Here is a 27,296-nt window from a genome sequence, read left to right as displayed (position 1 = left end):
TTGTATTTTTCCTATATTTTGAACCTAGTTTTTCATTTAGTAACTGCCATTAGTAGGTTTTTACTGCGTAGGGAATAAATAATTAGTTTCCCTTATGACTTAAGGAAACAAATTCTAAATATATAAAAGGCAAAGCCCTCACTGACTGACTCGCTCACTCACTCACTCATCACTAATTCTCCCACTTCCCATTTACCTAGGAGGCTGAAATTCGGTACACTGATTCTTTGGGCATTAAATAGGAAAACTAAGTAGTTTTTATTCTGATCGGGCTTTCGGGCTCCGCCCCAGTGGCTCAGGAGTTTCCAATGTTAATCTTATGATTTTTCATATTTAAAAGGAATTAATGAATCTTAACAGCTGTTTATATTAAACAAGTTGGTTCCGTTCTATGATGTTCAATAGCATTAAAGTTACAAGGATTACCAACAGGGTGCAGCACTATTATTATTTTTTAATTTATAACAACAGCTAATTTGCAACCAAAAGGCGAGTTAGCGTAGCGAACGAGCTAACCTGAAGGCAAGTGAACGCAGCAAACGAGCTCCAACCTAAAGCCCGCGGGTACAGCTAGTTAAATGTATACATGAATGTAGATTAAAAATCTCTGAAACATTCATCAACACTTCTTGTTATTTTACTTGATGCCCAGCTTTGCATTGACATTAGCCGTTTGACTAATTCTAGGCATCGATATATAAACACAATGGATCGCGCGCTGAGTAGCAGCTGTGCAGTCCGGCTACAGACAGCTCCCCCCACCACTTTCCGGGCATACCTGCAGCGCTTTCATTTAATGCAATGTTATTTTACACTTGAATAACACCTACATCACATGTGATTGCATCGTTTAACATTCGTTATCTATATTTTACAGTATTAACTGTTTATTGTGTAAGTTTAATTGATTTTGTTTGTTGAAAAATAATAAATATATTTTGATAAAAACTCCAATATTGTAAAACAGTTTTGGGACAGTTTTGCTTACTAAATGATAAGAACAGAGGGAATAGGAACAATTAAAGACAAAAGTAGGGCTATATATTTATAATTTAATCTGTACACTCAATTTATGAAAATGCATTTCTTAATCAAACAATATCATAAAGAAACAACACAAATACATAAGGACACGCGTTCAAAACATCATACGTTGCTAAACAAAGGATGTTTTGTCAATTTCTGCCTATAATGCCAATCTTTGCATTTACATATGCTAATGTTTATTTGTTTGCTTTGTGTTAGAATAAATTTAATTTGCACATAAATTCAAGAAAATATCTTGCTTAACAAAACGATATCCTATACAGGGTGTCCCATAAGTAAACAGCCAATCCCCGGGAATTGGTTCTATGGGTCAAAATAAAGAGAAAATCAAGAATAACATTTTTTTTTTTCAAATCACTTCGTTAACCAGATATCCACCATTTTGTATTTTTTACATAAACATTTTTATTTATGAAATTTATTTCAACCGATCTTTATAAAACTTGGTATGTAGGTTAAGATAGAAAAGACCAATGCTAGAAAAAAATCATCTTGGTTAAACTTAAAATTTCAAAATGGCGGCCATTTTAATTGTTTGAACTTAAATTGCTCAAAAAAGGCTGTTATGAAAAAAATGTCAAGAATACTTCTATTTAGCATTTTTATTCCGTATCAAACAATACAAAGTTCAAAAAGATCGAATAAGAAATAGCTGAAATATTACGATAGGTATTTAGTTGTAAAATGGGACCTGGTTAACGAAGCGATTTTGGAAAAAATGTTATTCTTGATTTTCTTTTTATTTTGACCCATATAGAACTATTTCCCGGAGTTTGGCTGTTTACTTGCGGGACACCCTGTATATAAACCAAAACTACAAAATCACTCACGTACAAAACATCAAACGTTGCTAAAAAAAAAGTTTCCTATGGATTTTGCCCATTTCATTTTGTGGTTATCCTCCCCAAACTCCACGTTAGATATGTGGAAAACAACAGCTCCAAAAATGGTCTTGAGAAAACTTATAGCCTATGTTAAGATGTAGCCTACTTAAAAATTTAAGTCATCTAATAATCTGCTGGTTATAATTCTTATGGAACATATATTAGTCATGAACCCTAGAGCAAAGGGTTTTCTAGGATGCTGCAAAATTGAAACATTTTAAATTTTCAAAGTCTGTAAGTATTCTATGCACTCGTTCAACATTTCTGAATCACGCATGAGATTTTCTTTCGTACGAAATTGAACTGTTCTTACTTCTTCTGCTTGTGTAATTGAATGCAGAACACGATTCTGGCATGATCAAAGTACATCACGTCGAAGAAATACTACTACGAAAAAATAAAACCACGCACTTCCGCTGTACAGCTATACTGACAGTAGTGGCAGTGCACGTGGTTGCCCGGACTGTGGTGGGGGGTGTCTGACAGCGCCGGACCGCGTTACGGCTCAAGCAACACAAGCAGCGCGCGATCCATGTTTGTTATATATCGATGATTCTAGGTTACTATGATTTATATTTCTCTTTTCAATCTTCTTATAATTTTGAAATACACTTGCAATTAGGTAAAACATTAAAATAAAAATACTGTGTTTAGAGAGAAGCGGAGGTAGTATCTCTACAGAATACAAGGTGCCGTTTATGTTCGTGATAAAGTAATCCAGTTGACTATGTCTTCCAGAGTTACTGTCAATTCCTATATACTGTTCAAATGTGATGGTAAGATTGTTTGACAGTAATACGTCGTTTAACACGTTCGCTACCGCAATAGTACAAAATTTTTCATTCATATGGACTAGCGACGCACATTTGCGACGGCTGGTTTCTACCCATAGACTGCCATTTGTGTCGGTGTTCCAATGTTATCAAAACGCTTATATCTTTGTTACGGTCTATTTGAAGGCACTGAATTCTCTGCAGTGGTCTACAGGGATGTCTGTCGCACAACTGCGTCGCTTGGTCTGTGGATAAGATCATTGGTGACGTCATATGATAGTTGGAAAAACTGTTCTTTACTTTGCTGCATCACTGTATGTATTTATGCTGTATGAATGCTGCATTATCTCATGTAACTTTTTATATTTGTTCAATTATAAACTGTTATTGAAATATCTGTTATTTTTACTTACTTTCACTTAAAAACATAAACAAAAATTAAGTGTCGCATATACGTTTGGGCTATTTCAAGAAAAATATAATAATTTTCACTTTTGTCTTCCCTGTAGACCGGGTGTCACAAATATGCGACATTATAAAAGGTTATCAAAAATATAAAAAAAAAAACAAGAATATATTATCTACAAACAAGATTGCAGAGTAATACAAAGTAAATTATCACTGTTTAACAGGTTTTTGTCCATGGTCTGTGTGTACTGTTAACCAAGTGACAGCCATTCTATATGTAAGATTAAATTGTATAAACGTGTTAAACATTCTTTATCCCATGATTTCTCGAGGTTGTCAATATTTAAATCACCACAGATGGTATCTTGTCATATTCTTAATGGTACTAACTACATTTTCAAATGCTTCTATTAACTGTAGAAAGATTTTATTATTATGATGGCCTATAAATAGTCAGTAGAATGAACCCAAATTTATTACTTGAGACAATAACACTACAACATTCAAACACCCCTTCAATTGATAGGGCTGCAAGTAAATTTATAGGACTGGCCTTGACTGCTTCATTATTGGTTGGTAGCCTTAAAAATGGCTACGCAGAATATTTTCTCTAAAATTTTTAGCAGCTTTGCTGTAGCCATCTATTTTAAAATGTTTATTTTTACCTTTGTTCAGCTATGTTTCACCAAACACAAAATCTTAGGCTAACGCTTATATTGCTGAGATTCTAACATTCCTACTTTGTTGTTTACAGATATAATTTTTTGTTTGATTCTACTCACCTTCTTTCAATACAACCTAAACCATGTGGTTCATTAGACCTAATGTGATTTGAGAGCTCAAGTTCAGATGTAGGACAAATAGGCCTCAAGGGCATGTGTAAGATCTAAGTTAAAATTGTCTTGCAAAGTTTCCAGAATAAAAAACGCTTTAATGTAGTATTTCTTGCTATACATAACATAGTTTTCAAATTCAACCCCAAGTTTGAAGCTGTCATTTACATCTTTGCTCTATAGCTCCTCAACTACAAACGTAACCCCAGCTTTCAACAAACTTATGAACATCTTCTGGGCTAGTCCCCTTAGCTTCCAAGGTGTACCAAGATTTTTTCATTCCACACATACCTAAGCTAGAACCATTTTCTGAGTTTGTATTGCCTACAATCATTGCATTTTTGTATTATTTCTAGGCCTAATTTTCTAAGGTTCAGTCGCCTGTATATATAACTGCCTACATGTCTTATAGCTAGAGTTAGATCTAGGACTTACAGTACTTGGTTTCTATAATTTACTACATTGTGGGTAGGCTTAGGGCTAGTTGTTGTTGGGTCTTAGCAATTTTTTCTTAATCCTATTTTCATTTTTCCACCGTCCAACATTCATTTCCTCAAAATTTACAGTAGAATTTTTTCTGCATTATTGTAGTCCAATGGGCTAATAGAAGGCAGAGTTTCTTGATTTGGCAAAATTTTGGAACTAGGGTATTGATTCGTAGATTTGGAGCCAACATGAGCTGTCCATAGTCAGTGTGTTTGCTTTGGTTTGGAGAAATATTCACACAATTTAAACAGTTTTTAAGACTCCCAAAAAAGACCTATTACCAAAATTTATCGGCATATTATTAGAAACTAGGTAAAACCCGTCGAAATCGACGGTTGCTTTAAAGGCTTACGCTAATTCATCTAACTGCAATAAATGAAGTGAAATTATAAAAGGTTTGAGCATTTATAAATCATTGTTTAATGAGTAATAAATAAGTGTAAAAACAATTATGCCTGTTGCGTTAGTTACAAAATATGGTTGATCATTCAATGAATAACATATTTCTTATACAGTACGACGTCATAGGAGTTATTGTTTAGTGATGGGCGGATCCAAGAAAATGTCAGTACCGGATCCAGATCTTGAAAAAATCGGATCCGGATCCGAGGATAAACACATGGGTGTAAACACAAGTTACATTTCAACAAATATTGATTTTTTACAATTTGAAACCAAACTGGCGAGTTCAAAGATAAGCTCGAGCTTCAAGATCCGATTTTTTGTGTATCCGATCGGGCGTCAGTTATAGCTCAGATCCGGCGGATCCGGTAGTCCGATATCCGGATCCGACCATCACTATTATTGTTACTATGTTAACTGGTTTCTCTTGTTTTGGAGGAATATATGAAGAATGCTTTGGGTGGAACCTTTAAATAGTATTAAAATCGTATTGGTGGATCTTTTGTGGTAAACACTTCCACGATTTCATCGTTGTTAGGCTATGCAGATTAAATCTATGCTTTTTTTAATATCTGTTTGTTAAGAAGTTGTTCTTACTTTAAAGGGAGGCCCACCCTAAAGCTGTGTAAGTTTCATTTTTCCTTTATCACGACGGTCATCATACCGTACTTCTGTGCCAATGAATAACCCTCTAAATTTAGCAATAATATTTTTTTAACATAACATTGATTCCATGACATGCAGATGCCAGTTGTCTCAGCCTTATCAATTACATAAAGTGCTCAATATAATTGTTAGGTGTAGTGGAATATACTTGTGTATGTGTTATGTCTTTTATTCTTGAAATGAGGGACCTCGTTCATATGGTCATACGGCTTCATTGGCAACAAATAATGCAAATGACAATGACAAAGCAATGCTGCATTTCCAAAAAGCAAATACTGTAAATTGTAGATAGTGACGTTTACATACATGGCTGTTAATCAATGTATCTTAGAACGGATGAGGATATCTAGTTCAAAATGAACACTACCTTTTTGTCATGACAGTAGCTTAAATGGTAATTACTCTTTGTGAAATTTGTTTTACAGTCAAAGTGTAGTGTTATGTTCACAAATCTCACTTAAGGCCAACCAAGTGGGCCACGGTCCGTAATAGGCCACTGCAAAACATCTGTCAAGATATAGGTACTATTTTAGGCAAGTTTTCTGTGTTTAGATGTTATTAGACACGATAAGAGCACAATGAACTTCATCTGCAAATGAATAATCTGTTGGTTAAGAGAAATATAAGCCGAATCAATAAATGTCACAATCCAAGCGCATTAAAATGGCTCTGGCCTGATCTTTTTTGTAGTATCAATCGAGTTTGGTCATTTTGTTTATGTTATTATCTTGGCAAGTTACCGGTGCACTTTGAGAAATTTAATTTAGAGATAAATTAATGGTTTTTGTTGCTGAGTAGCACTAGTAAACATGTACAACCATTTTTGTTGGTTAAAAACATTAAAGGCTCTAGGCCTACCGTGTTTTCACTAAGCTGAATGAATACATCGAAGTAACATCTCTAAAAATTCTGCAATTAATAGTAATTTTAAAGATTAATCACTTTCTAAATCATGCAAATATTTCTTCATAAAAATTATTAAAAAATTAATCCAGTTGCTGCAAACTACTATTAATTTAACAAAATATGGACATGGCTCATGTTGAGCCGTGACTAATTCCACCGGCGAATGTCACGACTCATATTCAACGGTCCAAGTGTTTTTTTTGTATAGTAGGTTAGTTTAGTGTTTCGATTTGTTACTTCCCACGACCCTCAACAAGGCTGTGCCTTGTTCTTATTACTCCCACCGCCAAGTGTCATAGGTTCTGTGGCTGCCTTCCACTCCGGTTCGGCATAAATTTTATCGTATTACATCCTAATTTTGTGGCATGTTTCATATGTATATTGCCTTTAATTTCATCCTAGTGGAAATTATGTCGATCATGGAGTAAATTTAGAGCGCCCAGCGCGCCTTTTGGGGCCCAGGAGGTGGAGCACCAACATGAGGCGGAGAGTATTTCACACCCTATGGCCTCCATTTGGACTTCGGCTGGCCTCCTTTCCGCCCAGCTTCAGCATGCCTCCAGTGACCTGTGCCTAAACCAGAACTGTACCGCCAAACCGTTATACCGCAAGTTACCATGCATGTGTTAATTTATTTAATTGATTGTTACCATCATGAACTTCGAATATTAAAATCCAACGTAGGACTAGTTGTTATTTAGGCCTATTGTTAAATTTGTTGCACAGTATTTATTAATTGTTATATTTTGAAATTTAATGCAAACTAGCCTAAGCTTATTGTTATTGTTTTCATATTCTATTTCCGTTCGCCTTCTTTGAAAGATTTTTTAAGTTATTCCATTCATTTATTTTTGGGGCCCCTAAATGTTAAAACTGCATTTATTGAAAGAAAGAGATATAGATATATTTATATTTATTTATTGTTACCTTTTTATAACTTTATATTTATAATTTCTGAAGGTTAAAACTGATTAATTTCCTTTTACTGATACTAGTCTATTTTGATGATTAAAAGAAATAACTGTAAGTTAGTAGGCCAGACTGGTAACTAAATTATTTAAAGTTCATTGAGAGTTTCATGTATTATTGTTGATTATTGTTGTTGTGCATTTAAATTGTTTATTACAGCTCGTTTCTCTCAAATGGCATGTTGTTCTTGAACCTCCATCCATGGTTCTCACCTTGTTTGTTTTTTTTTTGTGGCCCGCTCCTCGGGCCTGCACATGGATTCACGCTTCCGAGTCGTTGGCCTGGGTGCAGGCACGAGGGCGCGGTTCAATATGGGCAACGTGCCCTTCTGCACTTGTAGTATTTTGCATTGTATTACACAATCGAAATCTTTTCCAATACGGTAATTGAAAACATGTATGATAAAAATCTCATGAACCTATGATGAATCTGTCCTGAATAATATGACAAATATCGACAAAAGTGTTTAAAAAGGCAGACACCAACCCGTAAAATAGATACAGTATAAGATAATTTGATAAGAAATAATTTTTATAGTTGCTGTAAAATTAATTGATTTTCCAATGATTTCGTAATTGAACGTTATATTCCAAACATGAGATGATGCAGAACAAAATACATTTTAAAATCAGAAAATTACATTGCAAATACTTCTTTTTGACAAACTCAGTAACTCCCTATAATATGTGTTGTTTAAAATACAATTTAAATATTAACAGCTGTTTCATTAAAAAGTAGTGAAAAATTATCCATATGACGATAATGTAAACAAATATGGGAAGGGAACTTTTTAAACGCTTCTGGGGCAGAGCCCTACGGTAACTTACTTTGTTTTTCTTTTGATGGCTCATCTACAGACCAAGAACTTGCTTTGTACACCTCTGCCAAGTTTCTACGCTCAACCGTTCTCTCAAATTAGTGGAGACAAAGTTTCCAATTAAATATTTTTTTTCCCCCATGTTAATCTTATGGGAGAAAACCAAACTTTGATGGAAGATTCTGCCCAAACTAATAAAGATTTCCAAAAATGAAAAACACTTTGCAAAACTACAGATCAGGGGAATTGTTTTTACACTTTAATCATCAAAATCGGTCCAAAAATGAGGGAGGAGTTCTGTTCACAAAAATCGGCTTAGCGTATTATATATATATATATGGGTCATTCTCCAGAAAAGAGCAATTTTCATATATGTAAGATAGATTTCAAGCATTTCAGTACTGCGAGAAACGAGGTTAGAGGCTAGTTCAGTTTCTGAACTATTGTCGATCGAACTCATTCCTGGTCAAAAGAGCTGTTCACTGTAGTTGATTTGATCTGATCCTTGATTTCCCATAGTCAAGTTTTATTTCTTTGTTATCACTTTTGAGTTCCAAAATTCTTTCAGATAATGCCAGATTGTTTTTGCGTAACTCAATCAGCTTGGTGACAATAATATTTAGAATAGCTGAGATATCACTCTGATCATTCTTGTAATTCACAAGTTGAACGGTTTCAACTCAGAATCGGTACATGTACCCAAAACAGACAATGACACTCGGTACACAGCCACTTAACACCCGGCAATTCGCTTATAACGGTCGTAATGAGACTTGAGAGTGTTGGCATACGAAATATGCCACATTTCTTACACTTTCCGTAACGTAAGACCGTGTCCTTGATCAACACGCTTAAAATAAATGATCCTGACTAATGCTACGAATGGTCTTAGGGTAAAAACACACATGCAGCGATTCGGAGCGGAGCGGGCGGGGCGATCCAGAGCGAGCTGTAGCGGCGCAACTGACACATATGCAGCACCTAGTGAGAGCGACACGGACGGGAGCTTGTTCATTTCCAAGATATCAGATAGTAAGTTCGCAAGCAATTTGCAGCACAGCAAAATCACGTGGCTAAAAACATTAATTTTGCGTGCCTCAAACCGATCGGAGTGGTTGCATGGAGTGAATGGAGGAAGGGAGGTACATGGTGAATATCACCATTTGTTTCCAGTTCTTAAGAAGCATTAATCGCGATTCATGCAATACATGTCTACCTTGACCTTTGAATACATTCTTTCAAAAAGAGAAGGTTCGAAGGTTCCAAAACGCTCTGGGTAAGTTACGTTTACGGTAGAATGGGCGGTCTACTGGCGAAAGTTGAACTAAAAATGTCCACAAGATCGTTGCCCGCTCCCCTCCCAAACGCTAGAAAAACAAACAAGATTGTTCAAAAGTTAACCGCTACGCTCACAACAGCGTGTGTTTCTACCCTTAGTCAGTAACAAACCTATTCAGATCATCTTACTCCATTCTCCACTCACCTTGCATTCATACTCAGCTTTCAAGTAACTGATAACAATTGAAAATTCAAAATCTTCAGATGCCCTTAAATACGGGGTTTAGTTTATTCAAGAACAGTAACTTTTAAGAGGGTTTACAAACATTCCTTCATATAGGCAAAGCAATAAAAAACCTGACTGTAGCCTATAAAAAAAAACAACTGGCTAGCCCCATTACTTAAATTTTAATACAATGCAAATGTACACTTACCTTATACTAGATGCTTTTAATTCACAGTTGTCTTTATCCAGTGGGATTATCTTGAGCAGTCCATCATATAATCTCAGTCCAATAACTCTAGCCTCTGGATCAATTACTGCAATGATTCCATTTTCTGATGCTTTCCCGATTCGATCAGCTACATTTCCATGAGCCTTTGTAATAATTTCTAAACTGTCTCCCTCTCCTTTACATTCTAAGATCATAGCATTGTACCGGGCAGTAACAATAAAAAGGAGGTCTTTCTTTTCATTCTGAAAAATTTCACACCTTCAAATAGAGCTGATTTTTAAAGATGTTCTAAACAATTTCTATTACAAATTACAAATTTTTTTAATTACAAATTTTACTAAGTACAAATTACAATTTAGTTTTGGCAAATACAGGGATTTTAAAGATCCCAAAAATGTTGTCCAATGTACATAAAATGCATTACACTAACCTACGAGTCATTCTATAGCAATTCAAATATTATTACATCTTCTAAGTTTCAACAATTTCAGAGTCAATATGAATAAAGGCGCATGAAAGACTAAAGAGAAATTAGAAAGCCCAATATCACAATTACTGTTTGTCACTGTTACTGGGGTCAATCTGGAAGAAGTTATTACTGATTTTTTTTACCTTTAGTGATGTGGGACAAATAAATACCCAGTGGGTAGGGTATTAATAAATAGATATATATTAGAGTATTTACCCTAAGGTTTTTATAAATACCCAAAAGTGTTTGTATTTATAAAAAGAATAAACATTAGCAGTGTTTTGGCATAGTTCATTGAGTTGAAGTTCATTTACTTTACAGTAGTTCATTGAGTAAACAATTATGGCGATTTCTTGGTTAGAGTGTATAATTGGCTAAATATGGGGGATTAAAAACTCAAGAAATATCTTTAAAATACTCAAAAGTTATTTCAGATTTTCAAGTGGGTATTTATGATTCTAACACGTTCGCTAACAACATGTTAAAAAAATTGCTTCACCACCGACGAGTGTCAACAATTGATGACGTAAGGATTTTTGCCAATGACCGGCAAACTCACTGGACAAGATGTCAACCACCTTTTGTTGATGCCAACATGCATACACTTTATGGTTTGTCACAAATGTACGGTTTATTTTTTATCGACTTGGTTGTTAGTTGTAGCACTAATGGAATCTATATATTAATTACGTAAGCCGATTCTTTGTGTCAAAATTGTAGGCGACTGGGAAATCGTAGAACGACGGGAGAGGGTTAAAATTAAGGTCTCGATCCTGTGACGGCGGGAAAAATAGTGAAATTCCCCAAATTTTACCACAAAATTAGATATAACGTAAAATGTTCTCCATAAGAATAGCATTAGAAGCCATTTACTGCTGATTTGTGTTTACTTCAATACAGCTGATCGTGATTTATCATTCAGACAGTAAGCAATATTACATTTGGATTACTTATTTGCCAGTCAATTCTGCAATGTACTGTATACTATATAAACCAGGGATGACGTTAGCTATAATAATTAAGACTTTTTAGTCTTAATGAATAAAGATGAAATAGGTTCGTAGAGGTATTAATTAGTTCATTAAGTAACCTACTATGCCAAGTTCCATTAGGCGAAAAAACAATATTGTTTAGAGGAGATTTTAACCAGGTACTGCCTGTTGCTCCAAGCAAAAAAATTTAAAGTAATATAGTCTAGTATGCACTGTAGTAATGGGATCATCCAAATAAAAAATAACAGTATAACCTAGAGGTAGTTTCCGTTTCCTCAAACTAACCAAAAATATGCATGTCGAAGATGCTTATGAAAAGTAATTTCATGATTGGTTTCGATAACTGGGTAATGGAACCCTAACCATCCGTAAAAAAGTTAGTAATCAGGCGTTGTTTAGGCCCTTTTTGATAGAGGGGGGTCAGTTAACTTTAGGAGGAATACCACCACATAAACATACACTAGGCTAATAGAATTTTTTTTAATGTTGATCAGAAACAAATCTAGGGTTAAGATTGGTCAATGGTATGCCGTTACACTAATCTTTGTTCAAAATTTACATTAGGAGTATAAACTTATAAATAATAACTGGGTCGGGGTGCTAATTTAGCGGTTTTGACCAATAACTAAGCTTATCTGAACAAACCTTTATTTGCCTTTTCATATTTGACGAAGACAATTACCAATATTTCAATCAGAGAAGCATTTTTATCATCATTAACCAAAAGACCAAAGCTACCTTAGTAAACCAATATTTTTATTCACAGACTATTTTTATTCACAGACATGTTTTCTGCCTTTAGCAGAGTTAAACCTCTGCAAACAAAGACAAACCAAAAACTTTTTTCACACAAAAGATAAGTTGTACAATAATTTGATTTACATTTTGAGCTTTTTAGGGACTTATGTCCCTACAAGCCCCTAGTAACCTATAAATATGTTGTTGTGGTGGTTTCTACATGGGTGATTTTCCCCCGGTACAATTGGCAGTTTTTTTTTCCTTACACACAAATTTCTACAAGTCTCGATGTGTTAGTTGACCCAGTCTTATCCAAAAGAGTTGGTGTGTGTTTCTTATAACCATTTTTTGTGTGTTTTACATCATGGATCAAGATCGACATACATCAAATTGGATTTAAAGACATCGATAAATACTACGAAATAAACAATGGACCTATGGTCAACTATAGGTAGGCCTACTAATTTTTAGCGGATTTCCCTATAGGGAAGTATTTAGCGAATTTCTCTAAAGGGAAGTATTTAGCAAATTTCCCTATAGGGAAGTTAGCTATTACCGTAGGTCTCATGGTAAGACCTAGGCCAGGGACCGATTTACTTTTTCATTTTGATATCCCCAAAGGCCAAAAACACCCTTCGTTCAAATTGTTATATAAGTATATATATATATCTATATATCTCGTATATATGTGTGTGTGTGTGTCCGTCCGGACGATAACTTGAGTAATTTTTGTCCGATTTTGATAAAATTTGGTTTGAAGGTGTAAGGCAGGATAAACTTGAATGAGTTCGCGAACCAGCATGATCGGACCATGAGAACGGGATTTAACGGGGGTTTTATGGGGTAAAAATGGGTTTTTCTCATTTTATACCCTTAAAACACAAAATTTTTCAATTTTTCTCCAGACCTTTTAAAGGAGCTTAAAAAAAACAAATAATTTAGTATATCAAAGTGTTTTTGTACGGTGATTGGTTACGGAAAAAATTCAAAAAAATTTTTAATTTAAAATTCCCACGTTATTGTTATGGAGAATATAGTTAAACGTTGTAGTTTGATAGTTTATGGATATATTTTGATCAAACTTGGCGGATTTATTTATTTCATGCTAAGCTATTGATATTTTAATAAAAAACACATTTTATTAGTTTCCCTGTAGCAGCTAACCTAGGTACTTGTTAAACATAAATGGTAATTTAATAGGTTAATTGAAAATCAATCCAGGCAAATGGAAATTCGCTTAGTCGACAGGTTTGCTGCAGCAGGGGTATTTTAAACATATGACTGAATTTGTTATTGTTATTTCATGCAAATTAGTATTATTTAGATCTTATGGGAGGTGACTCACCAGTGGGTCGCGGGAGGAGACCAAACATTGAAATTTTTTAAGGGGACTCTAATTTTTTCATTATTGAAACCGGAACGGTCTAGTAAGGACCAGAATAGTACTGAGTGAGTAGCAGGGGTCACGGCTGTACATTATAATATTCACAGCTAAAGTTCACGATAGATGTGTCTTTTAGTTTAAAACTAGGAATTTTTAACACTTGTTTGTAAAAGATTTTCTCACAATAATTTTTATGTGTGGCTTTGAATACTTTATTAGGAGTTAACAAATAATAAAGATGTTATGAACATGGTTTTGGGAACATTTTAAATAATTATAGTTATAATTATTTTTTCTTATTTATAATTTATAGTTATAGTTATAATTTTTTTTTTTTTTTTTGTAGGTTCCATGAAGAGCTCTATGCTGTTAACTAACTTAAGAAAAAATACATAAAGAGTTGGCTAAGCAAAATCATATTTATTCTTTAATACATTACCAATGGTCGAAAAAACTTCATGACAGCAACTTTCCCATGAAGTCCAATTTCCTTTAATGGGCGTAATCCTTCTGGAGTAACCAAATGGATTTCGATGCGAGTATTTTTAGCCAGTATCAAATTAAGGTCACTTGTAGAGGTGAAGTTTCCTGTAGTAAAAAATTTAATGTTTATGTAAAATATACAAAATGTTATGAAATAATAACTTATATAAGTGCTCAAACCTAAAACAAATTGTTTCAATCAAACAAAATGCCTAAACTAGAAATTGAATGTTTGTATTAAATACTTAGAAATGTAATAGGCCTAATTAATTGGAATCCATTGAAATGCTGGTGAAATATCAAATCTAAAAATTTTGCAACCTGGACTAGACTTAAGTTAAGCGGGAGTGGATCGATTTGAGAGTGAGAGAGCCAGGCAAGACGAGGGAAATTTTATATGTAGTCTTGGCAGGGCATGACCTGACTTTTTTATTTGGTTTCTGTCATAGAAAAAGGTCAGTGATACATTTTTGTTTAGCAAATTTCATTCTAGATTTAGCTGCTATGTCCCTTAATTTTTTTATCTACAAGACGTCTGTTGGAGTTGAAGTTGGATTCTGCTTGTTTAAATTGAAGGGTGGCGTCAAAAGAGTTTTTTGCATCGTTAGGTGAAATTCGGGTGGAGGATTCTTCTTTGCCGTCCGAGTCATCATTCACAGTCTCCTGGCTAACAGTGGCAACAATCTGGTTGTCATTGAGCTCTTCAAAAGTGTTAAAAATAGTCTTTGTCACATTCATTGATCCACTCTTCAATTTCATTAGCAGGGATGTTCGGCCCCATAGTTTGTAAATCGTTAACAATTTCCAGTGCATCGTCGTTTTGCTCATCTTTGGTATGCTCATTTTCAGCCATAGTTTGTGGCCAACGCTTAAATGCCACAATTTCTGCAGTGTGTCAGGTTCCAGTTTATCCTATGCTGCAGCAAAATTGTATAGATAACTTAGCATCTTTGAAATTCAGGGATTTCATTGCCTTAAATAAGTTATGACCTTCTTAAGATTCTTCTAAGATTGAGCTCATACTCACTGCAATGTCACCATTTGTCCTTTCGATTACGCCCTGATCCATTGGTTGGATGAGTGAGGTCACATTAGGAGGCAGAAAGACAGCTTTTATGTCCCCTTTCACCAAATTTTCCTTAGACGGTTGTAATGGTGTGTTAACCAACAACAGTAGTGCACGAACAGGCAGATTTATTTGCTTCAAGTATTTTTTTATTGATGGCACAAACTCGTTGAGCAGATTTCTGATTGGGGTTAATAAATTGGCAAGGAAGATAAGTTTATATTTTTGCTGAATGCCCTTGGCTTTTTTAGAATAATGAACAAGGGGAACTTGTGGATACCATATCAGGGTTGGTACTAAATTTGGAAAACAAAATTCCCTGACTTTTCCAGGTTTTCCAGGCTGATATTATACTTTTTCCAGGTATACCACAAGTCGATATCGACCAATCAAAATCTAGAAATATTTTAAAAAATGTAAATATTTAACTTATTTAATCACTTCCGAATACAAAACTTAATTCAAATTATGTACATATCGATTCCTCCCCCGTGCCAATAAATAACTATCGATATAAAAATGTGATTCAGTGCTTATGTCGTTCTTTTTGCCATTAGTCATCACTCTGGTAAAAAAATGTTTAGGTGCAGAATGTGCTGTTTTTTAAACCATATTGGTAAAAAAGTAGTCTTTCAGTAGAAATTCCAGAATTTTTTCATAATTCCCTGACTTTTCCAGACCAACCAAATTCCATGACTTTTCCAGGTTTTCCCTGACCGTACCAACCCTGCATGTGAGTTGCATCAAGGAATGACTGTTATTCCATCTTTTATAAGTTTTGTTCCTATCACGGATTTGTTTTTAAGCTGCGAGCGTTTTTTTTTTTTTCTAAGCAGGTCTCTTTGATGTTATACACTTGGCAGGGTATTAGTTTATTTGGCTGTACTTTAGTTTACACACACATTCATTCGATTGAATTTTTTTACTAATGATATTTGACGACTTGAAACATATCAACTGACAAACTATGATACATAAATATATTGCAGTACCAACAAACAATTACAAAAAAATTATATTAAAATGAAACTGTCCTAAACTAACCCAACATAACTAACCAAACTTCCTGTAACATTTTAAAAATTCCATTTGATATTCTCCACTTGCATTTTCTGTTATGAAACAGAATTTTTAATTGTTACATCAAGTTTGGTTAGCTTAGAACAGTCTCATTTCTCAATCCATATATAGGGCCTATATACAGGGTGACAATTAAGTCTTAGGACGACTTAATAACTTTAAAACGAAAAGAGATATCACAATCAAATTTGGAAAGTTATTACTGGTAATAGCAAGCTACTTGTCAGTGTACATGGTGATCAGATGTCGTATAAGGGACGGCCCACAGGGAGTAAGTAGAAAATCTTAATGGTAACCATATGTTGTTGATATGTGCATCAAATTAAAGGTCTTGTTGAACTAAAAACAATGCCGCAAACCAAACCTCAAATAGACAACCGAGTCAAAAATGGCAGCTGGTCAAAGATTTCTTAAACCTGCCATTTTGAATCTTTTAACAGATGCCATTTTTTACTCAGTTGTTCTTTTGAGCTCAAATTTGCGGCATTGTATTTTACAAATAAAGAACTTTAACTAGATATGCATATCAACCTATGCTTACGTTTAGGTCCGTCTTCTGGCGGGCGCCGCCGTAGAAGGTAGCTTCAGAGACAATAGACACCAATGGTCTATTGTCTGTGGTAGCGTATAATACCATTGCAAATTCAATGAATCTTTGAACAGCTGAAATTTTTGGCTCGATTGTCCATTTGAGGTCCGGTTTGCAGCAATGTTTTTAGTTTAACAGGACCTTTATTATGTACATATCAACCTATGCTTACCTATAAGATTTTGAGCTTACTTCCTATGGCCCCATAATAATATCGAAAACAGATACATATGGACCGATAACAACCGCTATCGAAACAAAGTAATATTTTATTACAGATATGTTGACGATATTGTAATTTTGTATGATGGCAATCCAAGACAGGTTCAGTTGTTCACCACTTTCATGAATACCATCCATCCCAAATTAAAATTCACTCTCGAATTAGAAGAAAACAATTCTCTGAATTTCCTCGATCTGACATTGAAAAAACTTTATAATTGTTTTGCCTTCAATATCTATAGGAAACCAATCGCTACAGACATAACTATTCACGCAACGTCTCATCACCCTATGTCTCACAAACTTGCCGCATATAATAGTTTTGTTCATCGCCTTTTAACCATGCCATTGAGCACTGAAGATTACGAATCTGAAAGAAACATCTTGAAGCACATCGCAACATCCAACGGATACAGTCCTGTTATGATAGATAATTTAATTAAAAAACACTGCAAAAAATCGAACAATCCTCCCTCACGAATCTTACAAAATAAACGTGAATTTGTTTCAGCAGAATTTGGCAAACAATTGCCTCTAACAATAAAAAATGAAATGAAAAAGCATGGAAAAATAGTATCCTTTAGAACCTCCAACAAATTAGATAAGCTTATAAACACTAAAGTATCAGGTGATGATGTTAACAAGAGAACCGGAGTATATAAATTATCCTGTAACGACTGCGACAGTAAATTTTACATAGGCCAAACAGGGCGGTCCTTCGAGATTCAAAGAACACATCCCAAAAGCCACCAAGGTGCAAAAATCTAATTATGCTGAACATCTGGTAGTAAACAACCACAACTATACAAATTTGGAAACAAACTTAAAACCATTGCCCATTTGCAACAAAGGCAGGATCATGACAGCTCTGGAACAGTTTGAAATTTATAAAGCCGCAAAAAACAATCCCCAGGACATATTAAATGACAAAAGCACTCTGCAAACTAATATTTTATTTGAATCACTCATAAAGTTGGACAAGGACCGTGATAAAGGCGGCCAGGGGACAAAGTTCAGCTCCTGAACCAGTCGAGACTCGGCACCCGTCATGGTGTACACCAGTGTTTGTAGGCCTACAGTTTTTGTCCCTGTTTTTTTAAATGTTTAAATGTTTTGTGTTATTTTTGTAAACTTTGACACGACCAATTCAAGAATGGTTTAAGTTCTTCAAGTTTGTGACCTGATGATGATGAAATGAAATGAATTGAAACGCGCATAGTCCAGTATAGGAACAGAGGAATCACAAGGCAGTTACAGGTATTTTAACCTTTTTTAAAGCGTTTTTATTAGGTCGCTTTCTTGTCCGCTACAAATTTTGCAACCGATTTTATACTAACTTCCCGATGAGCTAGGGACTTGAAACTTGAAACATATCTCACAAATGGAAGACAATGCAATATTATACAATTTAATTTTCATATTTCCCTTGGGCTACGCCCCATGGGCTTGTTTTTATTAAATCGATTTCTTGCAAATTTTGATACTTCCCGATGAGCTAGAGACTTGAAATTTGAAACATAGCTCACAAATGGATGACATTGCAATATTATATCATTTAATTTTCATATTTCATTTCGGGCTACGCCCCATGGGCTTGTTTTTATTAGCTCGCTTTCCTACAAATTTTGATATCAATTTTAAACGATGTTCCCGATAAGCTAGAGACTTGAAATTTGAAACATAGCTCACAAATGCATGACAATGCAATATTATATAATTTAATTTTCATATTTCCCTTGGGATACGCCCCATGGGCTTTTCAAATTTTTCATGTTTACATTTTGAAAGAATGTAAATAAATATATCAATTAATTTGAGTCAGCTGTAAATACTTAAATTTGACAGTTCAAAGAGCAGAGGAAATATAGATAAACAATCTGATTGCAGATATAAAGATGTTTGTTAATAATGTAAATTGTTATTTATTTAATGTTCTATAAAGTAAACAATAAATTAAATAGATTGATATATTTATAGTTAGTAGGTAGGCCATACATTCAATCTAATACATAATTATATGAAAAGAAACTCAAATAAACCTTAAATTTCCCACATGCCTTTGTCTTAATCTGATATAGATGCTTGAAATAGATTTAACATCCTCACGCATTAAAAAACTAAAAAATAGAAAATAATTTATAAATAAAAAACTTTTTTAAACAAAACGTTTTTAAACGCCCTAAAAAGTAGAAAATAATTTACAAATAATTTATAAATATGTTGAGAGAGTATAAATACTTGTACGATTTTAAACGAAAAACATTGGGTGCATGCAATTAATTGATAATAATACATTAGTTCAGTAGGTGAAGGTAAACTATCTATTGCAAGCACCCAACGTTTTTCGACCAAAAAGGGAATAAATGTGATATTTTTAAGAAAGCATTTTAGTGTAAATCCAATCAGGCAAATGGAAATTTACTAAGACTGCAGGTTTGCTGTGGCGGGGGTGTTTTAGTGTTTTCGCGGAAAAGACAAGAGCCCCTTTGTTAATTAAAATGCCAACCAGACCGCATTGGAGTGTGCCTTTCCAAATCCCTCCTGTTCAAGATTAGTGACAAGTTGTTGCATAGCTGCTTGCCTCTTGTTGCGTTTTAAATAGGTACTTAGTCTTCAGAAGAAACATTCGTCTTTAAGAGTTCGAGATAATGGTTTTCTTAGGCCTAATGAAGGAGTTAGGAACCGCCGAACCTTACATTTTTTGTGTTATATAGGCCTATACACATTATGAACTGTTAACAGCTACGGTATACAATCGGTAATTATTACACTTATAATGATAGGCCTATACAGGGTGTCTCATGAGAGGTGTCTCAAATCGATTACGGAAAAACGGCTTAACGTACAAGGATGAAATAAATTTATTTCCCGCTAAATCGACCCCAAGGAATAACGTAAAAATATTTTTAACTTTTTCCCAATACAGGGTGTGCCAAAAACTGAGGGTCACTAGTTCGAATCTCGTAATTTTCAAATGTAAACATATGTCATGTTATACATCATTTTAAAGGTATTTGATAGACAAACATTTTGGTGAAAACAGAAATTAGTTATCTTTTTCCGTTTCAAAATGGCGGCAGTTTTTTTGGAAAAAATCTATATTTTTTTAATATACTCTGTGTTTCCTATACCAATGCATTTATCCCTTCTCCGGTTAAATTTTCTTACTCGTTATAAAATTAGCTTTACTTTGATATGCTACAAGTAACGGTTTTTTGAAATTATAAAAATTCCAAAAAAAATTATTTTTGAAAATTTGCAAATGCTCATTTTTCAAAAATTTCAAATAGCAACACATGTCAAGGGGCACATCATTTTATAGGTTTTTTAATTCCTAACAACTTTATAATTTACACTTACTTCGTATCTCTTTTAGTTTTTGCGTAAATAACAAAAAACCTAATGTTCCTATATTAAATGCATGTTATTTGGGTTTGACGTGGTTTAACACTTCATCAAATTGGGCCTTTAGTGTTAATACTTTAAAACCTTTAAAGATCCATCCACAGAGTTGTTTACATTTTGGCCATGTGAATAATACTTTTAAATGAAACAGCTGTTTGTTTTAAAATTGTATTTCAAACAACACACATTTATTGGGCGTTACTGAATTATACCAAATAAGTATTTGCAATGTTATTTTCTGATTTTAAAATTGAATTTCTTCTTTATCATGTCATGTTTTGCAATATAACGTTCCATTACGAAATCAGTGGAAAATCCTTTTATCACAGCAATTCTTAAATTATTTCTTATTGAACTATCTTATATCTATTGTACGGGTTGGTGTCTGCCTTTTTCACCACTTTTGCCTACATTTTATCATATTAAATACACATATCAAATATTTATGTAGAAATATCTGCTCTTATTGTGTCTAATAAAATCCAAACATAGAAACCTTGCCTAAAATGGTACCCATCTTGACAAATTATTTGCACCTGCCTATATTACGGACTTTGGCGCACTGGTTTGGTAACATTATTGAAAATAACACGACATTTTGGCTGTAAAATATGGTACAATTAAGAGAAAATAGGCCTACTATTTAAGCAGCTACTGTCTTGACAGAAAGGTCATATTCCTTTTAAACTAGATCACATAATCCTTTATAAGATACTGTACGTTGATTAACAATATGTAAACGTCAATATATATACGTAACAGCCAATTTACAGTATCTTTGCTTTTTGGAAATGTCCCATTGCTATGTCATTTGCATTGTTGCCAATGAAGCTGCAAGACCATATGAACTAGGAGGCCCCTAACAGTTCAAGAATAAAAGCCACCCCATCACTTTAAGTATTCCACTACACCTAACATTCCGTAGAGAGATTATATTGACAACTTTATGTTATTGATAAGGCTGAGACAACTAACTGACATCCCCCATGTCAAGGAATCCCAGCTTTAACAGTAACTTAACCCCACAATCAATTTCCCAAAACTATGCTAGAGGGTTCACTCACTGGCACAGAAGTACGATATGAACTGACGCGACGTGACGAAGGAAAAATCAATCTTACACTGTAACGGATATACCTCCCTTTGAAGTTAGAATATGTCTTCCCAAAAATATTTTCTTTTCAAATAAAATCATATTACACTGATGAAATCACGGAAGTGTTTAACTACAAAAGATCCACCAATACGATTTTAATACTATTTAAAGGTTCTTCCAAAGGAAGAGATAGCCTACCATATAACATACTAATAATAACTCCTATGACGTACGGTATGGGGAATATTTTATTCATTGAATGATCAACAAATTTGGCAACTAACGCAATTAATATTATTATCGTTTTTACACTTATTACTCTTTAAACAATGCTAAATGCTCAAAATATGTATAGGTACTGTATTTCATCCAATTTATTGCAGTTAGATGAATTAGGTAACGTAAGCCTTGAAAGTAACCGTCGATTTCGACGGGTTCCCCCTAGTATATATTATTATAGGCCTATTGACTTCAAACGCTGAAAATTCAATCAGGAAATATTAGCAATCATTTTAATAAAAACAAATAAGGCTTAACTTACTACTTACCTATAGGCTAAATACAGATTAATTCATAACCTAACCTTAACCTTCCGGTATTTGGTATGTTTACCTTAGCATAGCCCAGTTAAAAATTTTTACCCGACAAAGAGAATAAATAATAGACAATCAGCCGGGCTGCGGTTAGCCTTATTTTTCAGTTCTAGTTTCTACCGATAGGTTTGCCCTAGGCCTAACTTAACTTATAGTTCGACACACACCGTTCAGCGTCTGCTGGTAGCATACGGCTCCTGCGCTCCTCACCGTAACTAAATCTAATTTTATTCTATTTGTAATGGTTAGGCCTAATATAAACTTACCTAGCCTAGGTTACAAAATTGTTTGGAGAACACCTCAGCGGCAGTGGTGTAGACTTAAGACATATTTGAAAAAAAAAGCTTCAACGGGCTGCACTTTACTTTAGGTCCTACACTCATTTGAATGAAAATTTCGCTTATTCAATTGTTTCATTCGATATATCGTTTGGTTAGTTAGGTTAGGTTAACCTTACCTAACTAACCAAACGATATATCGAATGAAACAATCGATTAATCGATATATTGAACGATATTTTCATTTGAATGAGTGTAGGACCTAAAGTAAAGTACAGCCCTTCAACGCTTAAAACAAAAGGCTTAGCCTAGCCTATGTTATAAATACAATCTACGGGATCCTTAATGTATTATTTACCAGTGACACAGGCCGTAACAGCCGTAGGTTTGTGAGCGGTAACAACATAGTGATGAGCCATTTCACACGATGTTCATTCAATCTAAACAAAAATAGGCCTACCTAAAACGTCAATAAAACAATAAGTTACACTGCACTACAAGAGACTTTTTCACAAGGTTTCGCCGTTAATCTTTGCCGTGGCCAAGTATCTGTCTTTCAAGTAATATAAATGTAATTGAAGCTGTTGGTTAGTACTTAGTAATTAGTATTGTCGTACTGTAGGTACTACTGTACTAACCAAAATACAATACAATGAATAGGCTACAGAATACCGGGAACCGGAACGGAATCCAATCCAAAATCCAATGCAAATGCAATGCAAGTTGCATTGCATTTGCAATGCAAGCATCAAATCAAGCAATAGCAAACCCACCCAATCAGCATTCGGCAAAATCGCGTTTTTCTTTTTTTTTGCTCGAATCTTATTTGCTCGAAAGCAGGCTTATTTTATATGCAGCGTCGTTGTGCACTAATTTATTTGGACGATTCTGTGGTTTTCATTGGTGTTAATGACTAATTTCATATATATGTATGACCATTGATTAATCTTTATATTTCTGTTGTATGGTTTATTTGTGAAGATAAATTATCACATGTTTTAATAATGAGTAAATAAATAGTGATTGAAATGTTTTACTGAAATTGACTACTATTCTTTTTTGACTTGATAATTGACGATTTAATATTGGTGCCGAAACTAAAAAAGAACCATGTCTTACAGAAAAAGTAATAGAGAAGTTGTTAAACCTCCAAAAAGGTACACCCCTGATCAGAATGAAAATCATGATACAGACAAATTATCAAAGAATGTTTCTGAGAATGGAAACAATGACACTCAAGGAGTAGCATTGAGACAAACCAGCATTACTTCTATTGTAGTCCAAGGAAAACAAAAAGTAAATCCACAACATATAGCAACAGGAGACAACTGGAAATAGAACTTGAAAAGTTGGAGGAAATACAAAAACTGGATCGAGAAAATGAAGAAAAGGAGCTGGAAAGACAAAGACTAATGGAGGAGAAGGAAATGGAGCAAAAACGGCTGGAAATGGAGCGACAACGGTTGGAGGATAAGGAAATGGAGCGACAACGGCTGAGAGACGAGAGGGAGCTAGAGCGACGTAAACAAATGCTAGAAATAAGGGCTTCTATGAAATCACTATCGGCAAATGGTAGTCAAGTCTGCGGATCTGAGGCTGAGGTAAGCCTAGGCCAAAGCTTAATATCTCGAGAGAGGGGAGAGAATCTGAGAGTAAAGTCGGAAAGTGGCTGAATGATAATGTACCGACAGTTCATCCAGTGTTCATCAACTGCTATGATCACGGCTGCACAATTACTAGCAGATTCAGTCAAAAAAGCTATTCAATCAACCTCTCTTTGCCGCCAACAACTACCAAAAACTTTAATGGTAGACCAGATGAGTGGCCTATGTTCGTTTAATAGATTTCATTGACAGATCTTGTTGTTGTATTAACATACTGCAATTCAGTATTATAATCTTTTGAAAATGAAAAATTTGTTTACCGTATATTGTAATGTAAATTTATCTCCAATGCTTTGGTATAACGTGCATTACGTACCGTACCTCATTATTTTCATTTCTTATTCTTAATTCTTTTTAGCTGTTGAGGTTACTTTTTCAGTCTCTATTTGTCTGATCACCAGCTTCCTTGTGTATGTTATTGGGGTGATGTACGTGTTCTATTACGTCATGGTATATTGAACTTCTTAACTTGTATAAAAAAAACCTCACATCAAAAATAGAAATACAGTAGAGTCTCGGTTAACCAAACCAAAATGAAGAGGGGAGAACCGTTTCGGATAACAAATTTTTCTGTTATCCCGTCATATGCTAAAAATAGCCTATGTTTTACCACGGAGAGTTGGAAAAATGAATTTAAAACAATGTCTATATAATACCGTATTTTATTTCAGCTACAGAAATGTTACAATGGGTTAGAAAATACTAACTTAAGTTTTGTTTCTTGAACTTATGTTATTATTTCCTATTAACTAATATATATTGCAATTAATTACTGCTATACAATTCACAGATGTTAAAATAGGTTTTCACATAGTCAAACGTAGTATATTTGTAATATACATTCAATGTCAACTGATTATTTACACTTGTTAAACCCTAGAACTGTCTAAGTGTCAATGCACTAAATTGAAATAAGAACATAGAGTTAACCCTTTACAAGTAGGGAAATATAGAGGTGAAGATGGCGTCCCTCCCCTGGGGGATGGTCACGTTCTCCAGAGGGTACAGGAAGTCTGGCTCCAGTCCGAGCGCTGCAACAGGAAGTAACGTGTTGACAAGTAGGAAATATAGAGGTGAAGGTAGTGTTCCTCTCCTGGAGGGTGGTCACGTTCTCCAGAGGGTACAGGAAGTCCGGCTCCAGTCCGAGCACTGCAACAGGAAGTAACGTGTTGACAAGTAGGAAATATAGAGGTGAAGGTAGCGTTCCTCTCCTGGAGGGTGGTCACGTTCTCCAGAGGGTACAGGAAGACCGGCTTAAGTCCGAACGCTGCAAAAGGAATTAACGTATTAAATAGAGAATATAAATACTGTTGTAGGTGTTAATATTTTAAAAGAGGGTTGTAAGAGTAGATTTAGAATGAGACTGTAAAACGGTAATTTCGAGTTAACCGTTGGCTAGTCAAAGACATCCAAGGTTTAAGGTGCTACAGGAAAAACATTTTAAATATTTTTTCTAGGAGATAAATAACACCTTATACCTAGTACTTGAACACAGATAAAGCTACGACGTACGACGGCCCTGAAGGGACACTCAGTTTCTTTTTGTCTTTCATTTTACTTCGACTTTTTTCTCGAAGTAGTTCGACTTTTTTCTCGAAGTAGTTCGACTTTTTTCTCGAAGTACTTCGACATTTCTATCTAGTCTAGTTTTACTTCAACTCAACTTCAATACGAATACGTTCATTCTATTCCGTTTCTGTTTCTGATTCTTTCTCTGTCTGCTGTCTCCACTGTCTCTCGTCTCTGTCGCACTCAGACCTAATAAAATCCTTGACAGAGTCAATATCAGAAAAGTGTTTCCTTCTATGAAGTCCGAGCTTCTTGGTATACCTTATTTTAAGTGTCCGCTCACTTATTAATGCAAATGTTATGCTTCAATAAAAGAATTGCAAGCACTTCAGGCTGTTGAAGGCCTAAACTAAAATATTGTTCAATCAGTTCATTAATGTCATATTCCATTATGTGTCCTAAAGCTCAAACCCCTTTCTATCTGCCAATTCTTATCAAAAATATGTCTACAGCAGAAACACACCCCTACATCAACAGTTAGTTAGGTTGTGGTTGCCGTAAAATTATAACAAACTATAATAAGCACATTCGAGAATAAAGTCGAAGTACTTCGAGATTAAAGTCGAAGTACTTCGAGAATAAAGTCGAAGTACTTCGAGAATAAAGTCGAAGTACTTCGAGAATAATGTCGAAGTACCTCAAGAATAAAGTCGAAGTACTTCGAGAATAAAGTCGAAGTACTTCGAGAATAAAGTTGAAGTACTTCGAGATAAAAGTCGAAGTGAATGAAAGACAAAAAGAAACTGGAATGTCCCTTCAGGGCCGTCGTAGTTTTGTTTATATAAAGAAGATTTATTTAAATAATTGGACACCTTCTTACAGTTGAGCTGCTATTACAGAGGTTGCTAATACAAATAATTAATATGAAATAAATAATATAATGTAGCTTAATAAAAAAATGTTATATGCCATGTTTAAAAAAATAATGAGATAAAATAAATAATGTGATGAAATGCATAGTAGTTATTTGTAGTAAATTTTATTCGCTTTCAGAATATCACATCCACTTTGGTAGATTTCCCCTCTATTTAAAAGTTATTGGCAATAAGCTAAGTGACCTCCAATTTATAGTGGTGAGAAAATACTGAATTAGATATATTTTTGTTAAGCTTTGTACAACTGAATCTAGACTTCTACCGGACCTTGCAAGCAAGATCGTTGCCTCATTTTTTTAATTATAACAGGTTACGTACCTTGACGTCCACAATTCCTTAGTCGGTATCCGTTGACTACCAGTTCAGTGACGTGTGCCGGCCGGCCAATTATGTTAAATGTCTACCGTGTTCGTGTTATGTTTGTTTCTGTGTTCGATGTATTTAAGATTTGACGACATTCAACAAATGTAATATTTTAACGTTCCGTTTTTGATAACGACTAGTAGTCAAAACTATAGTCAACGGATACCGACTAAGGAATTGTGGACGTCAAGGTACGTAACCTGTTATAATTGATTACCAATTCCGGAAGGCTTCAACATGAATCAATTTTTTATCAATTCGGGTTGTTCCTGATTTAGCAGTGTGCGTTAGGTACGTCCGATTTTAATAATCAATCATTTAAATAGAAGCTGGTATTTCACTGAAGGTTCTTAGGTGAAAAGAACCTGCTTTTGGAGAACGAAAAATAAGATAACATCATTAGAATTAAGTAAATATATCTAAAACTAAATTCCATATCCAAGATATAAGCAAATTTATATTTTCTGATTGAGCGATACAGTATCTTGAACTTAACTCATTGAAAC

At 34.4% G+C, this 27,296-nt stretch overlaps 1 protein-coding gene across 1 annotated transcript in view; it reads right to left on the bottom strand.

Moving 5' to 3' along the window:
* The window catches only part of LOC128985557 (DNA damage-binding protein 1), a 154,199-nt gene extending 131,191 nt beyond the window's left edge, over positions 1–23,008 (bottom strand). Inside the window, exons 1-3 of the mRNA XM_054405159.1 lie at positions 22,678–23,008; positions 13,947–14,095; positions 9,904–10,166 (exon numbers count right to left, since the gene is read on the bottom strand). Coding sequence (XP_054261134.1) covers positions 9,904–10,166; positions 13,947–14,095; positions 22,678–22,738 — 473 coding nt within the window. The 5' untranslated portion in view covers positions 22,739–23,008. The remainder of the gene's footprint in view (positions 1–9,903; positions 10,167–13,946; positions 14,096–22,677) is intronic.
* Positions 23,009–27,296: the final 4,288 nt, after the last annotated feature.

This window comes from Macrosteles quadrilineatus, unplaced genomic scaffold (assembly GCF_028750875.1).
Source record: "Macrosteles quadrilineatus isolate MER2022 unplaced genomic scaffold, UCM_ALF_1.0 Scaffold_1__1_contigs__length_201487025, whole genome shotgun sequence".
NCBI lineage: Eukaryota > Metazoa > Arthropoda > Insecta > Hemiptera > Cicadellidae > Macrosteles > Macrosteles quadrilineatus.
This window is presented reverse-complemented; position numbering and strand designations above follow the sequence as displayed.